This window comes from Procambarus clarkii, chromosome 48 (assembly GCF_040958095.1).
Source record: "Procambarus clarkii isolate CNS0578487 chromosome 48, FALCON_Pclarkii_2.0, whole genome shotgun sequence".
NCBI classification, from domain to species: Eukaryota; Metazoa; Arthropoda; class Malacostraca; order Decapoda; family Cambaridae; genus Procambarus; species Procambarus clarkii.
Window position 1 is genome coordinate 7,839,320 of NC_091197.1, and position 23,196 is coordinate 7,862,515.

The 23,196-nt window shown below is 39.6% G+C and overlaps 1 protein-coding gene across 4 annotated transcripts in view; it reads left to right on the forward strand.

The window, feature by feature from the left end:
• Positions 1–23,196, forward strand: part of LOC123764739 (phosphatidylinositol phosphatase PTPRQ) — a 55,003-nt gene that overhangs the window by 11,168 nt on the left and 20,639 nt on the right. For 3 of the 4 annotated variants that reach the window (XM_045752814.2, XM_045752815.2, XM_069302547.1), the window contains exons 3-11: positions 11,973–12,227; positions 13,316–13,603; positions 16,232–16,510; positions 18,136–18,285; positions 19,044–19,196; positions 20,069–20,350; positions 20,887–21,027; positions 21,249–21,401; positions 22,730–23,011. In XM_045752814.2, the coding sequence (XP_045608770.2) occupies positions 11,973–12,227; positions 13,316–13,603; positions 16,232–16,510; positions 18,136–18,285; positions 19,044–19,196; positions 20,069–20,350; positions 20,887–21,027; positions 21,249–21,401; positions 22,730–23,011 (1,983 nt within the window). The remainder of the gene's footprint in view (positions 1–11,972; positions 12,228–13,315; positions 13,604–16,231; positions 16,511–18,135; positions 18,286–19,043; positions 19,197–20,068; positions 20,351–20,886; positions 21,028–21,248; positions 21,402–22,729; positions 23,012–23,196) is intronic. The other variant, XM_069302548.1, reaches the window with a different exon arrangement.

The window sequence follows — 23,196 nt, forward strand, 5'->3', positions numbered from 1 at the left end:
TTATTGTATTCTTAAGTAAGAACCCACATTACTGACCAAGATTAGGCGAGGAAGAACGTGAAAAATGTCACTTAGGGGGTTTTACCTGAGGGTCACTTAGGGTGCCTTACAAGGAGGGACACTTAGGGTGCCTTACAAGGAGGGACACTTAGGGTGCCTTACAAGGAGGGACACTTAGGGTGCCTTACAAGGAGGGACACTTAGGGTGCCTTACAAGGAGGGACACTTAGGGTGCCTTACAAGGAGGGACACTTAGGGTGCCTTACAAGGAGGGACACTTAGGGTGCCTTACAAGGAGGGACACTTAGGGTGCCTTACAAGGAGGGACACTTAGGGTGCCTTACAAGGAGGGACACTTAGGGTGCCTTACAAGGAGGGACACTTAGGGTGCCTTACAAGGAGGGACACTTAGGGTGCCTTACAAGGAGGGACACTTAGGGTGCCTTACAAGGAGGGACACTTAGGGTGCCTTACAAGGAGGGACACTTAGGGTGTCTTACAAGGAGGGACACTTAGGGTGCCTTACAAGGAGGGACACTTAGGGTGCCTTACAAGGAGGGACACTTAGGGTGCCTTACAAGGAGGGACACTTAGGGTGCCTTACAAGGAGGGTCACCAAGAAAGTCTTACTAGAAATTGAAATTAGAACACTTTATTTATAAATGTTTGTTTATTTATAATTCAGATAGTTTACACAAGTTTACAGTACAATATTTATCTAAGAGAAAGTCGCATTAATAACGTAACATGCAACATCTATAATTATAAACTGTTTATTCAAGATTCAGATTTAGAAACAACATTTATCAATGGGTTAAAAAAGTCATTACAGTTGTCAAATTCAGAATTATAAACTATTTACATAAGAACTTACTCAATCGTCAAAATTATGGGTGAACTACACAGATGTACATCAGTAGAAATCTTACTTTACAGTTTTGTTTAAAGTGAGTAACATTTAGCTTACAATTTGAGAGATCTAATGCAATGTTCGAGCCCTTGCAATGGTTGTGCATTTACGTACATTGGCCAAACTGGTAAATTTCTATATTTACATTTAAAGTAACATTCTTACTCAATTTGAACGGCCCAGGAGCGTATTGTATTTACGTTCCATTTTATGTGATCATTCTATTGACTTGAAAGGGTTAAAAGACATTGCTCAGTGCAAGGGGTTTTGTTGAGCAAAATTTGATTGAGTCAACCCTGATTAACAATGTCCCAATAGACTTAACGTTAGCCCTGGCATGAACAAATTAGAGCCACATTTAACCTACAATATTGCACGTAAGTCTTAAAAATTGGACCCAGTGAAGCACCCCTGTAAAGTGGTTTTGGTTAGGGGGTTTGGTCCAGCCTTGAGCCTTATTGGTTAATTTGTTCTTGCGTAAATTTTCTATAAAGTTGAATAGTCCTAAACTTGTCTTAAATATTTAATCATTCCCTATTTTCCCTATAAGATACATATTTGGTTCCTTCTGACTCTGGCTGGTGACTGGTCCCAGCTACCTGTGGGTCCGGTCACCTCACCACCAGTCCTTCACTCTCAACGCCCTTGCTGTCGAGCTCTGATGTAAACATGACGGTCGAAAAACATGTGTAGCATTCTTATATTTTTCAATGTGGTTTAGAAAAAAATATACTATAACTTTGAATGTTTCCTGGAGGATATTATAACATCGAACATTATAGCTTGTAACACATGAACCATCTTCCATGTCCGTCACAACCATGATGTATAAGACCTAGACTCACATACTCACACGAGTTGGGCTACAGTGGAACACGAACTAGAAGAAATCCCTTCTGTAGCAGAACGCAGAGCTGCATATGGCCGTTCAAAGGACTGCCAGCTTCTTTCTGGTGCTTTCCCAGATGCTAAACCCATTCAGCTACAACCTCCAGTAAAGGTTACCAGACCCCTCTATTACCGTCCTATTGGTGATGAAGCTGTTAATGAATATGCAGGTGCACTTCTTCCTGATAACTACTCAAACGCTGAAGCCTACGTTTCTGCAAAAGATTTATACTCTGGTCGTCGTAATGCAGTTGGTATATATATGTGGTTTTGACTCTCTTCAGTATGGTGAATGTCAGTGTTATAAAGTTCGGGATATATCCACAAGCAAATATTGCTCTTAATATCGTCCCTTGAAAAATATGTTAGTGATTTTAATTTAACATCTTCCCCTTTATTCAATCCCTAAATATCACAAAATTCTTCACTAAAAATGTCTTCTAACTAGTAAGTCCACAACGGGCTCACCATAGCCCGTGCTACTTGGAACTTTTTGTTCCAAGTAGCCAGTCTTAAACAACAACAACAGTCTTCTAACTCATTTTTCATACAACTTGATGGGCACAAGTTTTAACTCCTGACCACTACTGGACAGAAAATTTGTATATTAGAGTTTGGTGAATGATGTTGCGCCACTAAGATCATAGGAAGGCTCACAGGTAAAGATATAGTAGGAATGGAAAGATATATAACCTACATATTAATATTTACCCTCATACTGAGTATATATAAACATGTAAGGTATACATCATTATTGCAGGGGGTTGAATGCATCATTATGCAGCTTGCATTGTCCCCAAGCCAATATGCAACTGAAAACTCCACACCCCAGAAGGGTTCGAACCCAGACAGCATACAGGGTACACATCAACATACATGGTACACATCAACACACAAGGTACACATCAACACACAGGGTACACATCAACACACAGGGTACACACAACATACAGGGTACACACAACATACAGGGTACACACAACATACATGGTACACATCAACACACAAGGTACACATCAACACACAGGGTACACATCAACACACAGGGTACACACAACATACAGGGTACACACAACATACATGGTACACATCAACACACAGGGTACACATCAACACACAGGGTACACACAACACACAGGGTACACACAACATACAGGGTACACACAACACACAGGGTACACATCAACATACAGGGTACACATCAACACACAGGGTACTCATCAACACACAGGGTACACATCAACATACAGGGTACACATCAACACACAGGGTACACAACATATAGGGTACACATCAACACACAGGGTACTCATCAACACACAGGGTACACACAACATACAGGGTACACACAACATACAGGGTACACATCAACACACAGGGTACACATCAACACACAGGGTACACATCAACACACAGGGTACAGGTATAAGCTGGAATACGTAGTATTAACAACTGTCACTGGTGACGTCACTGTCAGTCTGAACACACATCCATTACTATTATCCACTTTATATCTTATCAATATATAATTTTATAATTTTAAAATGCCTGAAGATAATATAAATTGTTTTAAGTGTTGGAATTGAAAAGTAAATTGATGGTGATGGTAAAATAACGTTCTGCTTGAAAGTGCTTTCATTCGTAAGCACTGAAAGCACTGAACCATTACGACACTATTGCACTTGGATGGGACGGTGGGACGGAATGGTGCCCAACCACTTGGACGGTCGGGGATTGAACGAAGATCGTAACTCAACCGTCCAGTTCAAGTGGTTGGACGTGAGTCTTAATGCTTTTCCTTGTATCGTGTTGGTTATCTGAATATGCTGTTTACCGTAGATTGTAATGACCATATTTCCATCTGCTTCATCACAGTTTCTGTGGTCGATCAGTTAGTGTCTTTGGCATAGCATCAATAGGTCAACGGCTTCATCTATTGTTGCCAGTGTTGATCAACTGTCAGGTGAATGCCTCTCACCTGTGATTTACTGCTTCGTGGAGCGCAATTGATCCATTCCTGTATGTGACTGGTAGACGTACACGACCTGTAACGTACACATGAGAGCTTCTCTGACGTACAGGACACCTCACTTACCTGCCCAACTTTCCCTCACACCTGATGCACCACAGTCTGACCATACGTCGAAAATCTGGTGCTGAATTTCAATCTAAAAACACCGCAATATTTACGATCCCGTGGGCAGCGGCCTTGGTAAGTAACGTAGGTGACTGAGGCTCATAACCTTCATTATAGGCACAACCACTTCTGGTCTGACCCACGTTAAGAGCATGAACCAGGCTACAGGAGGTGGTGCTTGTTCCAAGTATGGGCAGTGACCTCCTTTGTTGAGTCTACGTTAACCTTCTCTTAAGCGCCTAAATCCTCACCTGGTTCTTCCTGTGATCTTAGTGAGGAGATATCCTTCACCTACCACTGATATAATCACCTGGTCCTCCCTGTGATCTTAGTTGGGAGATATCCTTCACCTATCACTGATATAATCACCTGGTCCTCCCTGTGATCTTAGTTGGGAGATATCCTTCACCTATCACTGATATAATCACCTGGTCCACCCTGTGATCTTAGTGAGGAGATATCCTTCACCTATCACTGATATAATCACCTGGTCCTCCCTGTGATCTTAGTTGGGAGATATCCTTCACCTATCACTGATATAATCACCTGGTCCTCCCTGTGATCTTAGTTGGGAGATATCCTTCACTTATCACTGATATAATCACCTGGTCCACCCTGTGATCTTAATGGGGAGATATCCTTCACCAGCCACTGATATAACCACCTAATATGTAGCTAAACTTTTTCGTCAATTAGACATAATTCAGCTCCCGGGAGGTTAGGGACAAGATTCACGAAGCAGTTACGCATGCACTTACGAACCTGTTCATCTTTTCTCAAGCTTTAGCGGCTTTGTTTACAATTATTAAACAGTTAATGAGCTCCGAAACACCAGGAGGCAGTTTATAACAATAACAACGGTTGATTGGCAAGTTTTCATGTTTGTAAACTGTTTAATAAATGTAACCAAAGCCATTAAAGATTGAGGAAAGTTGTACACGTTCGTAAGTACTTGTGTCCGAGGTCTACTGACCAGGACTCAGCACGCACGGCGCTAAAATAACGAGCGGATAATTATCGGGAGAAAGCACTAAGCCATTACGACTGTAACTTGTATTACGAGCGGAATGGTTTAAGAAATCACGTCTGTCGGGCTCGAAGTTCCGCGATAGAGGCAACACAGATAATATTGTTGAGTGGAGCAGCTCCGTGATACATGTTGGGAGGGGAGGGGGGATTGGGGGGGGGAGGAGCGATTGGGGGGGAGGGGTGATAGGGGGGGAGGGTGATAGGGGGGAGGGGTGATTGGGGGGAGGGGTGATAGGGGGGAGGGTGATAGGGGAGGGGAGGGGAGGGGACAGGTATATCTAATCAGGACAGTGGCTGTCTTCTCCAAACCTGCTAACCTTGTGCTGGCGAGCGGCGTCACCACCCAACTCGTCCTCCTGATACAACGTCGCATTTTGACGTACACTCTACCTAAGACCAAACACTGTCGTACTAGAAAATGATAGCGGCTCGTGTATTTGACATACTGTCCCCGTTTTCTGTTTTAGTTCCTCTGGTAGGTTAGGATCAGGGCACTTTAGTACGACTGTTTCTCTACGTTGGAAAACTTTTGGAAGATGGGCTTTTTTCCAACACTACCGGGGCGATGCCTTCCTCCTCCCTGCGCCTCACCTCAGATATTTACAGTTTCATAACTATTCTTATATATAGAATATTCAGTAATCTGAACATGTGGTATCGAGGTAGGATTTCGATGCCCAGAGATGACATTCACCTTCCTTGAACTGCATTAGAATGCAGTTCGTATATATTCTAATGCAGTTCATTCTAAGGAACTGCATTAGAATGCAGTTTGTATATATTGTAATGCAGTTCATTCTAAGGCACTGCATTAGAATGAAGTTTGTATATATTCTAATGCAGTTCATTCTAAGGCACTGCATTAGAATGAAGTTTGTATATATTCTAATGCAGTTCATTCTAAGGCACTGCATTAGAATGAAGTTTGTATATATTCTAATGCAGTTAATTCTAAGGCACTACATTAGAATGAAGTTTGTATATATTCTAATGCAGTTCATTCTAAGGCACTGCATTAGAATGAAGTTTGTATATGCCTTGTATATAGTTTACCTCAGAATGATACCACGCATGTGTAGTGCCTGGAGGCCTCTGTACTACTCATTTCAATTCTTTTGGAAGTTCAGCTTGCCAGAAATTGTGGTTTGTATTGGTCACGTGACGCCTTGGAGAGGGCGAGAAGGGACGGTACAGGAACTTTACTGGGAGCTGAGATTATAGGCTGCTCGGCTCAGGAGAGGTGTGTAGAGCTACTGAAGGATCTCAGCCCTCTATGACCTCATCAGTCTGCTCTCTGGCTCTCTAATGATTGCTCGAATGATCTTCGTTGTCTCTGTGGTCGGGGAAGGTTGTGGGAAACAGGAATGATGGGTTAAAACACCAACTAACAACGCACAAAGAAATCACATTAACGTCATGCATCAATAACGTGATGTATCAATAACGTGATGTATCAATAACGTGGTGTATCAATAACGTGATGTATCAATAACGTGATGTATCAATAACGTGATGTATCAATAACGTGGTGTATCAATAACGTGATGTATCAATAACGTGATGTATCAATAACGTGGTGTATCAATTTTGACCACATAACAAGTATAGTTGCGTTTGAATTTCTCTTCGAAAATTACTACAAAATTTAGACTTTCTCGATGCTACTTTTCCTTAAATAAGTGGCCTCATATTCTGCTATCAGGTGAAGATATTGATGCACAGCTGAGTGCCAAGCCACACTTAAGTATCCCTCAGGCTGACATGAACTAATAAAGAATGTCACAATAAAGTAGTGGGAAACAAGTGACCCAAACCATATATATGTAATGAAAGAAAGTGGCAACGTTCCGGTCGGTGCTGGACCCTTGTCCACCTGAGACAGTCAGCAGCTTCGTTACTTGGAAAAGGCCAAATCGGAATGTTGAAGAGATCCGTCTGTCATGACAATGAGGGGACCAAAGTCAACAAACCCACGTGTTAATCTTAGATCAAAACACACATATTGGGGGTTAATAACACGGAGTGTTAATAATAAACCCAGCTTATGTTATCACCGAGTTGTTATCTCGCCCCATCCTCGGCTAGTTAGACCACAGTTCATTCTCGCACCGGACTACACAATGAACATTTTGAACACAAATTCTTGAGAAAATACGCAAGGAGTTCACAATGATGCTGTTGTTGTTGTTGTTGTTGAAGATAAACCACCAGAAGAGGTGGCACGGGCATGAGTAACCCGTGTGTGGTAGATGTTTGGAGTGAATGTGATCTGTGGTCGTGTAACATCTTGAAGTGTCTCTGGGCCTGTGATAATGATGCGAACTATCTTACTCAAAATATCACTTACAGCAATGCAGGGTTTGACCCAGCGACCTGGTAAACACATCAAGAGCGTGGGTTCGCATAGGTTCGAATCCTCATCACGGCTCCTGTGAATTTTCTCATTATTATTATTATTGAGAAAATCCGTAGGAGCAGTGATGAGGATTCGCACCAATGCGCACACGCACTTGCTTCTAGCGACTAGACCGTGAAATGGTCGAGTCGCTTGAAGTGTGTGCGTGTGACCCCCATCGCGTAGCTTCGAACCCCTCATCACGGCTCCTATTGATTTTCTCATTGATGTAGTCAATGGGGTTAGTGTGATTACTCTCTGTGTATTCCTATTATTATATATTCACCAGTTAAGATCATCAGAGATAATGGCCAACATTTCCTCATACTGTGATCCAATCTCACACTTCCACATGTCTCTTTAACACAATAAGAATTGTGGATCTGTCTTAGAGGTTGTTACAGTCCTAATGATCTAGCTGTCTCCACCTTCTAAATACATCAACACTCTAACATGTCAAGGGGAGCATAAAGCAATCTTCTATAACACAATACACTGAGAAAGTTTGCATGAAACAGAGCAGACTTTAATAATTTCTAACTTAACTGATATGGTTATGTTTTGATATCTTTCCCATAACTGTGTTAGACATCCACGGGTTTTTCGAAATATAATTTATTCCAGTGTACTGAAATTACAGTTTTCCTGAATTTTATTCTAGTTTATATTCTCTCGCTGCGTTTTATTACTGTTGTATTCTGCTAATTATCAATAACATTAGTTTAGAGAGTAATATTTTATTCATTATTTCTCTGATAATAGTCTGCTGTCACTTAACTATTCCTTAGTATGTAATTTCAATCTTAAATTTGACCGCAGGAAACCCATGGTCTATCATTGCTGTGTCAAGGTAACTTTAGCCTTATTTCTACTGGAAAACTGTAGTATAAATCCACGGATAATTCTCCTCTTCTGCCCTGTGTGTGTGTGTCCAGATACCGTACAGTTTCTCAAGCCAAATAAACAATTGATATCTCTGACTCAGATAGATAAGACACCAAGGGGACGGTCCCTATCTGAGATGTTTTACCCCCCAAAAAAGTCTTTGAAGTTAATTCGCAAGAAAATATTTAGTGAACTAAACGGTAGACAGGAGTTCTGTCAGCGACGTGTTGCTTCTGGTGCTCTTTCTGTCTCGTGGAGGAGTTACAAGAAAATTTCCTCCTCTGGACAGAACTTTTTTCTGTACTCACCAAGTTGTGACGAGTGTGGGATCCTCCTAACTGCTTCCCATACTAGTAGATCCACTAGTATGGATCTACATACTAGATGGATCTACGTCTACTACGAGTAGACGTAGATCCATCCTTGGGTAAAAAGATTCTTATTCTTATAGCTGCCTCGGGAAAACCTTAGTATATGGAGGGAGGGACCCGTCTTGTAGTTGGGTCGTCATTAATAGGATGGTTAGGTTAGGGTAGTTGATGCGAATGTGTGACCCTGCTAACCGCAAAAATGATTACACTGCGGGTATTGTCTGATGGCTGAGAGGACAGCGCTCGAGGTTTGTAGTCCTCCGCCCGGGTTCGATCCCCGGCGGAAACAATTCCCCCATTAAGTACTTTGTTGTGTACCCTGTCTATTTCCCTGAGAATTTTGTAGGTGGTTATCATGTCTCCCCTTACTCTTCTGAGGTTTAGCTCCCGTAGCCTTTCCTCGTAGCTCATACCTCTCAGTTCTGGGACTAGTCTGGTGGCATATCTCTGAATCTTCTCTAACTTTGTCTTGGTCTGACATTAGTGGTATACAAGGATATGAACTATGCCTTACACAAGTTTCTAAAGGCAGTTCTTATGTTGGCCAATCTAGCATATGCCGCTGATGATATCCATTTGATGTGGGCCTCTGGGGACAGGTTCGGTGTGATATCAATCCCCAGATCATTTTCTTTTTTTGACTCTTGCAGGATTTCACCTCCCAGATGGTACCTTGTGATCAGTCTTCTGCTCCCTTCGCCTGAGTGGTAGTTTAGGTAGAGTGTGAGTGGTAGTTCATTGTGCACCCCATACTCGTCCAGTGAGTGGTAGTTTATTGTACACCCCATACTCGTCCTGAGAGTGGTAGTTTATTGTGCACCCCATACTCGTCCTGTGAGCAGTAGTTTATTGTAGTAGTCTGTTAGTCTGCTCGAGTGTGCTAGTCTGTTAGTCTGTACGAATGTGTTAGTCTGTATTCACCTATTTGTGCTTGCGGGGGTTGAGCTCTGCCTCTTTCGTCCCACCTCTCAACTGTCAATCAACTGGTGTACAGATTCCTGAGTCTGTATGTCTGTACGAGTGTGTTAGTCTTTTAGTTTGTTCGAATGTGTTAGTCTGTTCGAGTGTGTGAGTCTGTTAGTCTGTTCGAGTGTGTGAATCTGTTAGTCTGTTCGAGTGTGTGAGTCTGTTCGAGTGTGTGAATCTGTTAGTCTGTTCGAGTGTGTGAGTCTGTTAGTCTGTTCGAGTGTGTGAATCTGTTAGTCTGTTCGAGTGTGTGAGTCTGTTAGTCTGTTCGAGTGTGTGAACCTGTTAGTCTGTTCGAGTGTGTGAGTCTGTTAGTCTGTTCGAGTGTGTGAATCTGTTAGTCTGTTCGAGTGTGTGAGTCTGTTAGTCTGTTCGAGTGTGTGAATCTGTTAGTCTGTTCGAGTGTGTGAGTCTGTTAGTCTGTTCGAGTGTGTGAGTCTGTTAGTCTGTTCGAGTGTGTGAGTCTGTTAGTCTGTTCGAGTGTGTGAGTCTGTTAGTCTGTTCGAGTGTGTGAGTCTGTTAGTCTGTTCGAGTGTGTGAGTCTGTTAGTCTGTTCGAGTGTGTGAATCTGTTAGTCTGTTCGAGTGTGTGAGTCTGTTAGTCTGTTCGAGTGTGTGAATCTGTTAGTCTGTTCGAGTGTGTGAGTCTGTTAGTCTGTTCGAGTGTGTGAATCTGTTAGTCTGTTCGAGTGTGTGAGTCTGTTAGTCTGTTCGAGTGTGTGAGTCTGTTAGTCTGTTCGAGTGTGTGAGTCTGTTAGTCTGTTCGAGTGTGTGAGTCTGTTAGTCTGTTCGAGTGTGTGAATCTGTTAGTCTGTTCGAGTGTGTGAGTCTGTTAGTCTGTTCGAGTGTGTGAATCTGTTAGTCTGTTCGAGTGTGTGAGTCTGTTAGTCTGTTCGAGTGTGTGAGTCTGTTAGTCTGTTCGAGTGTGTGAGTCTGTTAGTCTGTTCGAGTGTGTGAGTCTGTTAGTCTGTTCGAGTGTGTGAGTCTGTTAGTCTGTTCGAGTGTGTGAGTCTGTTAGTCTGTTCGAGTGTGTGAGTCTGTTAGTCTGTTCGAGTGTGTGAGTCTGTTAGTCTGTTCGAGTGTGTGAGTCTGTTAGTCTGTTCGAGTGTGTGAGTCTGTTAGTCTGTTCGAGTGTGTGAGTCTGTTAGTCTGTTCGAGTGTGTGAGTCTGTTAGTCTGTTCGAGTGTGTGAGTCTGTTAGTCTGTTCGAGTGTGTGAGTCTGTTAGTCTGTTCTAGTGTGTGAGTCTGTTAGTCTGTTCGAGTGTGTGAGTCTGTTAGTCTGTTCGAGTGTGTGAGTCTGTTAGTCTGTTCTAGTGTGTGAGTCTGTTAGTCTGTTCGAGTGTGTGAGTCTGTTAGTCTGTTCTAGTGTGTGAGTCTGTTAGTCTGTTCGAGTGTGTGAGTCTGTTAGTCTGTTCGAGTGTGTGAATCTGTTAGTCTGTTCGAGTGTGTGAGTCTGTTAGTCTGTTCGAGTGTGTGAGTCTGTTAGTCTGTTCGAGTGTGTGAGTCTGTTAGTCTGTTCGAGTGTGTGAGTCTGTTAGTCTGTTCTAGTGTGTTGGTCTGTTAGCCTACGAGCTTTTTTTTTTTTTTGCTTCTTAGTTTTTACGTCTTACTTATTACAAATTTCTTCTTACCTTTTCTAGCGTGATGCTTTTAAACATTGTCTTACTTTTTAAGCCATAAGCCAGTTTGAATGTGTCACCGTCCTTTAGTCTGGTGTGGCCCAGGCTCCTGAGCAACACACGTCTCTGCTGACTATGGCCAAAGGGAAGAACACTGCACTCGGATAATATCAGATTTTGCAGAACAAAATATTAACTGGATATCAAATAATATTTAAAGATGTGGGAGAAACAGTCTCAAGTATCTTCTTGGGTTATCCTCACATAAAGGACTTTGAAGGTATCAATAAATTTCATCAAATTATTTCAGGATAACATAATAGACCTGCGATCGCTGTATTGTTTCAAGCGTAGATTAGACATTTATATTAGTGTGTTTGAATGATGTAAATAGGAGAAGCTTCAAAATATTAATATGTTAATCTCCGTCAGGTTGTGGGCCGCTCAAGAACGTGAAAGTGATAACAACGAACAAAGTAATCACATTAACGTGATGTTAATGTTTATTTCTCTGTGCATTTGAAGAGAGGCGTTTGAGTGGAGCTCCTATACCACCGCCAGACGATATGCGGGAAATGTATATGGAATCATGATTTGTTACCAGAAGATGCCTCAGGAACCCTAGAGGTTTCAGTCGAATCCCAGGTTACATTAATTTCAACATATCGTGGATTGAGGTGTGCATTTTGGAGCGCCCAGTGTGGAAGTTCGAATTCTCCTCATGGCTACTACTGTTTTTTTCTTATTGATAACAACAACATTGTCTCCCTCAGCTCGTGGGCCGCCAGAGAACGTGGCAGTGGTCGGGGAGTTCACCAACGCTCTCAATGTGTCGTGGGACCCGCCAGGGGAGGAACCTTCTTATTATACGGTAGAAGCTGGAACCAGTAACGAAATTACACACGATACCTTCTTCCTTATAGAAGGACTGCAACCTTGTACAGATTATAGTATTATCGTGACCTCTGTATACGAAGGCGCCGGTCAGACCTTCCCTGCTTTTACGGACGGAGAAACAGATATTTCAGGTAATACCAGCGGTGCTCTGGCGCCAGAAATTGTTAATTTGTATTGCTCTTTAGTTTGAACAAAATGCATTTAACAACGTTTTTTATAATTTTATGTATTTTTTAATTATATATTTTCTTCATAATCCTTAACAAATATTACCCAAACAGCAACCCGTCCTCAGCAAATGTTAATTACTACCAGCGGCCGACGCCAAGACGCCTTCATAAAGCCTAAGAGGTTGTTCCTTCAAAATATAAATTTTTCCAAATATAAATTCAAATTATTAAATATTATTATACTGTGTATATTTAGGCATAGGTTAGGTTAGTTGTTTAAGTTCTGTTGGCGATTATATGATTAGCCAATTCATCCTTCAGCCTCAGCAATAAGTATAATACTGACTTAGATTTGACTAATTTAGTGCAGATTTGACATATTCAGTAGACAACCTACTGACAGGATGAATCTTCCATACAGTATAATTAGAAACTTTTGAATGTAAATTAATATTAGAATACAGTAGGGGTTTATGTATAGTTAGGAATACGTAAGGTTTGGCAAGCTTTTTTGGTTACGGTGATTTAGTGAGTGTTTACACATAAGGGTGAAAGTGCAACTCAAACTTGGTGCTGTTAAAAATGAAGAACGGTTTACACACGACTCAAAACTGATGGCGTCCGAACGCTAACAGAACAAGTGGCTCGCTGACGACTTTTGTTCGAACCACAACGCTGGAAATGCTTCACCCACGTACTACAAATACAAATAATCGCCAACTGAACCTAAACACCTAACCTAACCAAAGCCTAAATATGCACAATGTACTATTATATTACAATATTAACTTATATTTGAGAAAATTCCTATTTTGAATGAACAGCAATACAGCATGTTAAAATTAATGAATGCGTCTTTGGGATCGACCGCTGGATAGATTGGACATGGTCTGTGGACGGGTTGGTTGACCGGCTGCCAAACAGAGCATAAGTCTTCCGTTTCCAATAAGAAGTTCAGTCTCGGCTTCCAAAGCTTCAATATACAAAATATACCACAAATATTGTAATCATGGCTAGTAGCCGGACTGAACTTCACCATTTTCCCACAGTACCACCGGCACCACCAAGATGTTGGTTTGACAACATTGACACCACCTTGTTAACTGCCTACTGGAGTGATCCAAACATTCAGTGTCCAGTTACCAACCACAGCATTAGCTGGACGTCACACGTCCTCTGGAATGACGAGGAGGACACAGGTGTCGCCCAAACCAGTGGAGACCACCACACAGTAAGGAACCTCAAACCCTACACCAATGTGACGGTCAGTGTGTCAGCCGCCACTGAGGCAGGTTATGGTCCCTCCACAACCTGCTGGAATGTCACGCTTCAGGACAGTGAGTTAACTTTATATAGTTAGATATTATTGTTGTTGTTGTTCTTGTAGGGTATCAGAACAAAGCTGAATATCTTCATCTATGGACAAGAGGTCAACACATTCTTAGTGATGTGGATCACATCCCTGGTGATGTGATAGTTATGGCCCACGGATCTTTAAGGCTCGCGTGTCTCTTGGCTGTCCATCAATATCCTTCTTATCATTTCACCTCTCTATATAGGCAGGAGAGAGAGGTGAAATGAGGTGAGGTACAATGAAAAATGAATGGGAATTAGGTGGATACATATAAGAGCCGCATAAGAGCTGCAGAAGGCCTATTGGCCCATGCGAGGCAGCTCCTATTCATACCCACCAACAGGCCCACACATGGATAATAATAGCATAAGATAGTAAATATTTACAGTGAATTAGTGAGACAAATGTGTATCAATGATCCTACTCAAGTCGCCCTTTAATTGATCTATCAAAAATGGATCTAAGTTATATAAACCGCTGCTAATGTTCAAATTACATTTTTTTGTAATCTGTATTAAAGCAGATTCAGATTTCAATATTGCAGAAAAAAAGGGGAAAAAATATTTAATTGTGTCAACAATTTTCCCAAATGTTCAAAAATTAATATCAAACACAAGTGTCAACTGAAATCATGTAAATCACTCTCAACTATCACAATAGCATGTAAAAATAAAAAATAATTAGTTTTAACCAAAAAATAATTATTAACAAAAATTGATTTTTTTTTTAATGTTTTTTCTCATCTGTTTATCGGGCGATTAGCATGAAACTTATACACCTGATTTCACGTTCACCTATCTGTAAGGGTGCCAATTTTGGAGGAAGGGGAAGGGCACTATCAGGAGAACGCGTCAAGCCATTTTTAATAAATTGGTAACACTTTAGACTTCTATTCTTCTTTATTTTTTTTTCAAGTAACATAAAAGTGACTCTACTCATTAATTTTTTTGTTCAAGTTATATGAAACTTACACCTTACATGTAGAGCTTATGTCTCTACAATGTGTCTTACTTATTTTTTCCTAAGTTCATTTATTGATTTTATATATTGTAATAAACGTGATATATTTGCATAATTTTGGTGGGAACTTGGACTATTTGTATTAGTAAAACTAAACATATTTCGGAAAATCCAGTAAGGCAAATCCTTTATTATATGCTAAGGTGATAGAAGAGTGTCATAGAAATGATTTCATTTGAAACTTGTAGTTGTTGAAGCTTATTGAAAATGTGTAAAATTCGTTGAAAAAAAATATAAAAATCTCTCTTTCTATTTAGGCTGCGATACTGAAACTAGGAACAGTTGCAGCCCTTTTCATACACAACTAGTCTAAAAAGCTTGGTTGAATTGAACAACTTTTAATATTCAAAATTACGCCCCCTAAGGCGCGTCTGGGATCATCCTGGACGTAAGTTCGAACCCTCATCACGGCCCTTGTGGATTTGTACATTTGATATGTCACGCTGTTGTGATTTCTTGTGTGTAACATTTTGTAGTTTATTATTATCCACAACTAGTGGTATAGGCTATGAACGAACAACCCCTTAAAGTTGTGGATAGGACCACTCCCAGTAGGTCAAACCAGTGATATACAGTCCATTACTAATATACAGTCCATTATCAATTAATTATTTAAAATTATATTGTTATTAAATTAACAGTGCATAAATTATATTCCTGCTGTGAAAATTCCCCATAGTCCCCTACCTTTACCTAAAACACCTGTACACAATTACTGTGCCCCCTACCCGTTTCTAGAACACCTGTAAACTATTACCGTGCCCCCTGCCCTTACCTAGAACACCTGTAAACTATTACCGTACCCCCTGCCCTTACCTACAACACCTGTAAACCATTACCGTGCCCCCTGCTCTTACCTAACTCCTTACGCACCGCTAGTGGGTGGCGGCTCCGAACCCCAACGGCCCGTGGACCAAAGCCTGGCGATGGTGTATTATTTATATCCTGCACCACTAACATGTCTTTTTGGCTCCGGACCTAAAACTTCCGTTACACGAGGCTTACCAAGTGTTACACGAGACTTACCAAGTGTTACACTAGACTTACCAAGTGTTACACTAGACTTACCAAGTGTTACACTAGACTTACCAAGTGTTACACTAGACTTACCAAGTGTTACACTAGACTTACCAAGTGTTACACTAGACTTACTAAGTGTTACACTAGACTTACCAAGTGTTACACTAGACTTACCAAATGTTAAACAAGACTTACAAAGTGTTACACGAGACTTACCAAGTGTTACACAAGACTTACCAAGTGTTATACAAGACTTACCAAGGGTTAAACAAGACTTACAAATGGTTACATACTAAAATACAATTCATCACCATCTGCGTCCTAAATATTTCAGCATAGTGGCTGGGGATCTGAATTTCGTAATGTTTGTTTTACAGTACTCAGCAGAGCACAATAAATACCATCATTTACTGTTGCAACAATAAACAAAGAACGTGCATATATAACTTGAAGGTATATATACTAAATTTTAATGGGTTTGCTGAGGGATATTATCGGATATTTTCATCATTAACTTGTGTTATTAATGATTAAAAATGATTAAATATCACGTGTATATCCCTCTCACTAGTACCCGGAGCCCCAACCATCACTAACATCACGTCGTATGAACGTTCGCTGTACGTCTCCTGGTCTCCGCCTGAGGAGGCAAATGGAGTGATCTTACAATATGTGTTCAGCTTTGAAAATGATCATTTTAAGAGCAACGAAAATGTGACTGGAAGTGTCAACACTGCTGCGTTTAGTGACATACCTGTCTGTGACACCTATGACGTCACGGCTCACGCTACCACCGAGGTAGGGGCGGGACCTGAGTCCGGAAGTTGGAATATTCACCACAGCGGCGCAGGTAAGTAAAGAAGATTAATACTTATCATATATTGAATATATATATGTATATATATATATATATATATATATATATATATATATATATATATATATATATATATATATATATATATATATATATATATACAACCTCGTGTAGCGTAGAATGTTATACAGTCGGATGGAAAACCACATAATGTAAAAGTGTTAATTATTAAAAAAAAAAACCTTGAGGTGTCAGCCTGACAGAAGACAAAAATGAACGAAATTGGCATTGAACAGATAAAATATATACCTTGAAGGTAATGAAGAGCTGACCCAAGTAAAGATGGTATACACTTTCATAATACTGACGAGTGGACTGGAATATTTAGTATACCTCTATCTTGGGAATATATATATATATATATATATATATATATATATATATATATATATATATATATATATATATATATGTGTGTGTATATCACGAAAATAAACACGTGATTAAGAATGTGACAATGTCAGACCACGGAGGAAAAATGAAACAGGAATTTCCTTAAGTACTTCGTATATTAAATACATCTTCTGAAGATGTATTTAATATACGAAAGTACTTAAGGAAATTCCTGTTTCTTTTTTCCTCCGTGGTCTGACATTGTCATATATATGTATATATAAGTATAGTATATCCTGGGAAGTGGTATTGTGTACATAATGCTACAGGTCAGAGAGGGCGTACGTGAATGTAAACTTAGTGGACAAAAAGTCGGTTTATGAGAGTGCATGACTTCAGCGTGATTAGAGAAGTGAGAATGATTGATAGATAATTCTGTATTATAAGAATGATAACTGTATATCAAAGGCATTCGTGTTATTCTGAGGGATGACGTTAAGTTTCAGCTCCTTCAGTTTGATCAGTGTGTGTGCAACGAGTATTTGTTTATTGTCAGCTCCTGGTACCAGTTTAGTGTCAGCTCCTGGTACTAGTTTAGTGTCAGCTCCTGGTACCAGTTTAGTGTCAGCTCCTAGTCCCAGTTTAGAGTCAGCTCCTGGTACTAGTTTAGTGTCAGCTCTTAGTACCAGTTTAGCGTCAGCTCCTAGTACCAGTTTAGTGTCAGCTCCTAGTACCAGTTTAGAGTCAGCTCCTAGTAATAGTTTAGTGTCAGCTCCTAGTACCAATTTAGTGTCAGCTTCTAGTACCAGTTTAGTGTCAGCTCCTAGTACCAGTTTAGTGTCAGCTCCTAGTACCAGTTTAGAGTCAGCTCCTAGTACCAGTTTAGTGTCAGCTCCTAGTACCAGTTTAGAGTCAGCTCCTAGTCCCAGTTTAGAGTCAGCTCCTAGTCCCAGTTTAGAGTCAGCTCCTAGTACCAGTTTAGAGTCAGCTCCTAGTACCAGTTTAGAGTCAGCTCCTGGTACTAGTTTAGTGTCAGCTCCTGGTACCAGTTTAGTGTCAGCTCCTAGTCCCAGTTTAGCGTCTACACCTAGTACCAGTTTAGAATCAGCTCCTGGTACCAGTTTAGCGTCTACACACACTCTCCCTTTCATTCCATGTGTGTGAGTTGGGTGATTTGTATCAGCCACGTCGTTATTACTTACTTTCTTGTTAATGATACGTTGCTTCAGGCAGAGTCATGTACTGTCAGTTGTCTCCCACCACAGTTCCGCCAAGTTCTGTCTCTTGTGTCCTCGAGGAAGGAGGTACTGAGACGTCGGTGTGCTGGACGCCTTTTCCCAGAGAATGTCTTGATGACCCCAGCACTCAATACGACATAACCTGGAAAGGGGACGTGTTGTGGTCCACTGACACAGGTCTGTAATATGTGAGATGATAAAGCTTTTTTTTTTATAAATTGAACAATATATATATATATATATATATATATATATATATATATATATATATATATATATATATATATATATATATATATATATATTATATATATATAATATATATATATATATTATATATATATATATATATAATATATATATATATATATTATATATATATATATATATATATATATATATATAATATATATATATATATATATATATATATATATATATATATATATATATATATATATATATATATATATATATATATATATATATATATATATATAAAAGCTCATACTCATCATCTACATTATATTTTCTATCGAGGAATATATATGTTAGTGAATAGATAAGAAACATATAATAATAACATTAATTAAAGTTAAGATACCATAATACTGAATATTTTAAAACACAATGACAGCAAGATAAATAATTACAATGACAGCAACAGTAATAATTACAATGACAGCAACACTTATAATTACAATGGCAGTAACAGTAATAATAAATTTGAGAACAACAGTAATAATATAATTATGACAGTAGGCAAAGCATTCTAAATATTAACGTTAATTATTGCATTACAACATCACATAACATATAAAACGTTATGTCACATTACTTGTAATAAGTTACCCCACATAATGCATAATAAGTTACGCCACATAATATAACTTACATCACGTAATATATAATAAATATGGCGTGTGGTGTTTCAGACGATGGCAGCGGTTTCTTGCCTTGGAGTGAAGAGCCACAGCTGTGTTACACAGCTGCGACCTCTGTGCCCTACACCAGTTACAGTCTGTGTGTGGGTGTGAATGGTGACGTAACAGACACCGCGTGCTGCTCGGTCCAGACACCAGAGGCTGGTAGGTCAATCATTATTTCCCGTAACTGCCATTCATGTTATGTTGAACACACTATAGTTCAGTCGGCATTACATTAGTGATAAACTAAAGGGGCTAGGAGAAGCACGTGATGAATATTATGTGGAATTTAGGTGAATTATATCTTAGCTAGTAGCCTGATATAGCCGGCTTCTTTACGCCAGTATATCCGTCTGCTGTTTGTGAAACGTTCCAAGGTCTGCTTATACGAATTTATTGCTACGTTCTTGCTGTATTGTGCACTTTATTGCCGATTCTTTGTTTTATTGTAAACTTTATTGTTTAGCTATTTCTTTATTGTCGAGTAATTGGTTTATTGTGGCCCTTTAGTGCTGACTCATTGCTTCTTTGTAACCTTCATAGCAGAGTCTTTGCGTTTTTATGATCTTTATTACCGAGACATTGTTTTATTTCCGTCTTTATTACCGAGTCACTGTTTTGTTGTGATCTTCAGAATGCAGAATTTGTCTAACTTTATCCCGCGCGTCAAGACTATTTTCTTGAAAGATTTTGTTGTTTGGTGTATTTTATACACCCGTGTATTATACACCCGTCTCCCCGTCTAATTACAAGAGAATGTATTTTAACCATTTTAACATTTAATGCAATATTTTTGTTGCTCGGTGTAAAATGTCGGAGATAATTGTGAAATGCTTTCAAGAATATGTCTGTCCACTCTGAGGTGCGGTGACCAAATCTGTATATAATATTTTTTGTGTGTTTGAGTATATATAAATAGGAGCTGCCTCGTATGGCCCAATAGGTCTCCTGCCTTTTAATTTGTTGTTTTGGTTTTATATCAATACTTTCAAATGTGTTTATATTGTGTTGATTCGTTTTTTTCCCCACACCAGAGCCAGGCCCGCCTGTCAGTCTGACGGTGAAGCCAAATGAAGGATCAGCTTCTGTCTCCTGGCAGCCTCCTGATGAAGCCAATGGTATAATTTCAATATATGAAGTCAGGTGTGAGAGTGAACATGATTCTAAAGTTATAAATGTGACTGGAGAAGACAACAAGGCTGAGGTTGATGGCTTACAAGCGTGTGAGAACTACACCATCAGTGTGAGGGCGATGACTGAGGGCGGACATTGGGGACCCGAGTCTGACCTCTCGACTATTACCATCGATGGTCCGGGTAAGTGATAACAACCTCATGGTTGTGGAGACAATAATCATGAACAAATATATATATATTGTACTGCAAGACAATTCGTTAACACAATTCCTATTTATGCTGGGAACTGTATTGTTATTTTTTTTATCGCAATTAAGGTTTAACACATTATACATGCTGGGAACAGAATTAATAACAAACTCCTCACCCACATATATGAAACGAGATGAAAGTGAGGACATAATATGAGTCCAGAGTGACCAAAATGTTATCACTTTCCTGTCATACATGTGGGTCTTGATATGTTGACCAGACCACACACTAGAAGTTGAAGGGACGACGACGTTTCGGTCCGTTCTGGACCATTCTCAAGTCGATTGTGAGAATGGTCCAGGACGGACCGAAACGTCGTCGTCCCTTCAACTTCTAGTGTGTGGTCTGGTCAACATACTTCAGCCACGTTATTGTGACTCCTCGCCTGCATATGGGTCTTGATATCTGTTCTAGCCTCGTTACTCTGACTTGTTCTCCTCTAAATTGTTATTGTTTGACGGTAGTGGCACCAAGCGCCGTGGAGTGTTCAATTGTAGACGGTGACGTGAAGGTGTGCTGGACGCCGTCTCCCCGCTACTGTCCCATGGACGGCTACACCGTCACCTGGGACGGCGCCAGGCTCTGGACACACAACACCGACCATGGTCAGTGGCTATCATGTTTACCTTTCTTTACTCACCAAGTTATAAGGCAGTCACAGTATAATCAACTGGACCCGAGATTCTCTTCCTATTTCATCACGTCTATACAAAATAAAAGTAATAGTTTGAGGAGTTATTGAACTTAACGTATGTCAAGCGTGAGTTACTGAACTCCAGTTATATCAAGTGTGAGCTACTGAGGTCAGGTCATTATTTTGTTTCAGTGGCTGGCAACAGCACAGAGCCTTGGGAGGACAAGAGTCAGAGCTGCCACCAGCTGGAGAGTTCTGTGCCATACGCGGCCTACAACGTCTGTGTCAGTGTGTCGGGCTATGACACAGTCGCCGACTGCTGCCAGAAACAGACGCCAACGGCCCGTAAGTCACATATAAATATACCTTTTAAAATCTGATTAATACATCTTGGCAAATAATAACAAGTATATATATATATATATATATATATATATATATATATATATATATATATATATATATATATATATATATATATATATATATATATATATATGTATATGTATATATATATATGTCGTACCTAGTAGCCAGAATGCACTTCTCAGCCTACTATGCAAGTCCCGATTTGCCTAATAAGCCAAGATTTCCTGAACTAATATATTTTCTCTATTTTTTTTCTTATGAAATGATAAAGCTACCCATTTCATTATGTATGAAGTCAATTTTTTTTATTGGAGTTAAAATTAACGTAGATATTTGACCGAACCTAACCAACCCTACCTAACCTAACCTATCTTTATAGGTTAGGTTAGGTTAAGTAGCAGAAAAAGTTAGGTTAGGTTAGGTAGGTTAGGTAGTCGAAAAAACATTAATTCATGAAAACTTGGCTTCTCAGCCTACAATGCAAGGACCGATTTGCCTAATAAGCCAAGTTTTCCTGAATTAATATATTTTCTCTAATTTTGTTCTTGTGAAATGATAAAGCTACCTATTTCATTATGTATGAGGTCAATTTGTTTTTATTTGAGTTAAAATTAACGTAGATATATGACCGAACCTAACCAACCCTACCTAACCTAACCTAACCTATCTCTATAGGTTAGGTTAGGTGGCCGAAAAAGTTAGGTTAGGTTAGGTTACGTAGGTTAGGTAGTCGAAAAGCAATTAATTCATGAAAACTTGGCTTATTAGGCAAATCGAGCCTTGCAGAGTAGGCTGAGAAGTGCGTTCTGGCTACTAGGTACGACATATATATATATATATATATATATATATATATATATATATATATATATATATATATATATATATATATATATATATATATATATATATATATATATATATATATAAAATTAAGGAAGGATTAAGACAGGATTTTCTTTAAGTACTTTCGTATTTATTAATACATTTTCAGAAAGATAGATTTACAGTTGAGTGGGGTGGATATAGAGGGAGGAAAGAGTTGAGGCGAGGTACAATGTCTTTAACGAGAAAAGGGAAGATTAATAAGGTATCTGTGTATCAATGACCCAACTCAACTTTCCCTTTAAATGATCAATCGAAAATGGATCTAAATTTGACAACCCACAACAAATGTTACAATTACATGATTTTGTAATCTGTATTAAAGCAGATTCACGTACATATATTAAATGTATTAATTCGTTGAAATTACAGAAAATATTAATCTTAGGAAGATTTAAATTGTGTTGACTGTTCTCCAGTTCCTGGGCAGCCCGTCCTCAAGGGCCTACAGGTACAGGACACATCAGTGACTGTCACGTGGGACGGGCCAGAGGAGGAGAATGGTGTGATAACTGGCTACCTGATCACTTCCATCGACCAAAACGGTGACTCCGTGAACCAAAAAGCGAACCAAAACGAATACTCAAGCACGTTTGACAATCTCAGGCGATGTGCGAACCACACAATCACCGTTCAAGCACAGACTTCCCAAGGCTACGGTACTCCATCTAAGGAAAGTTATGCTGTCATCCCAAATACATGTGAGTGTCTTTTGTCAGTGTAAATGCCTGAATTTTTCTGTCAGAATTGTTTGTGACCTGTATCTGTTTACTGTCGAAATGGGTCACTTTCTGTCAGTGACGTCATTCGCGACACTTTCATCCTTTTTTTTTTGAGAGCTGATGAATTGATGTTCTGGGATGAGAGTGTAATAATTAGAACAGAT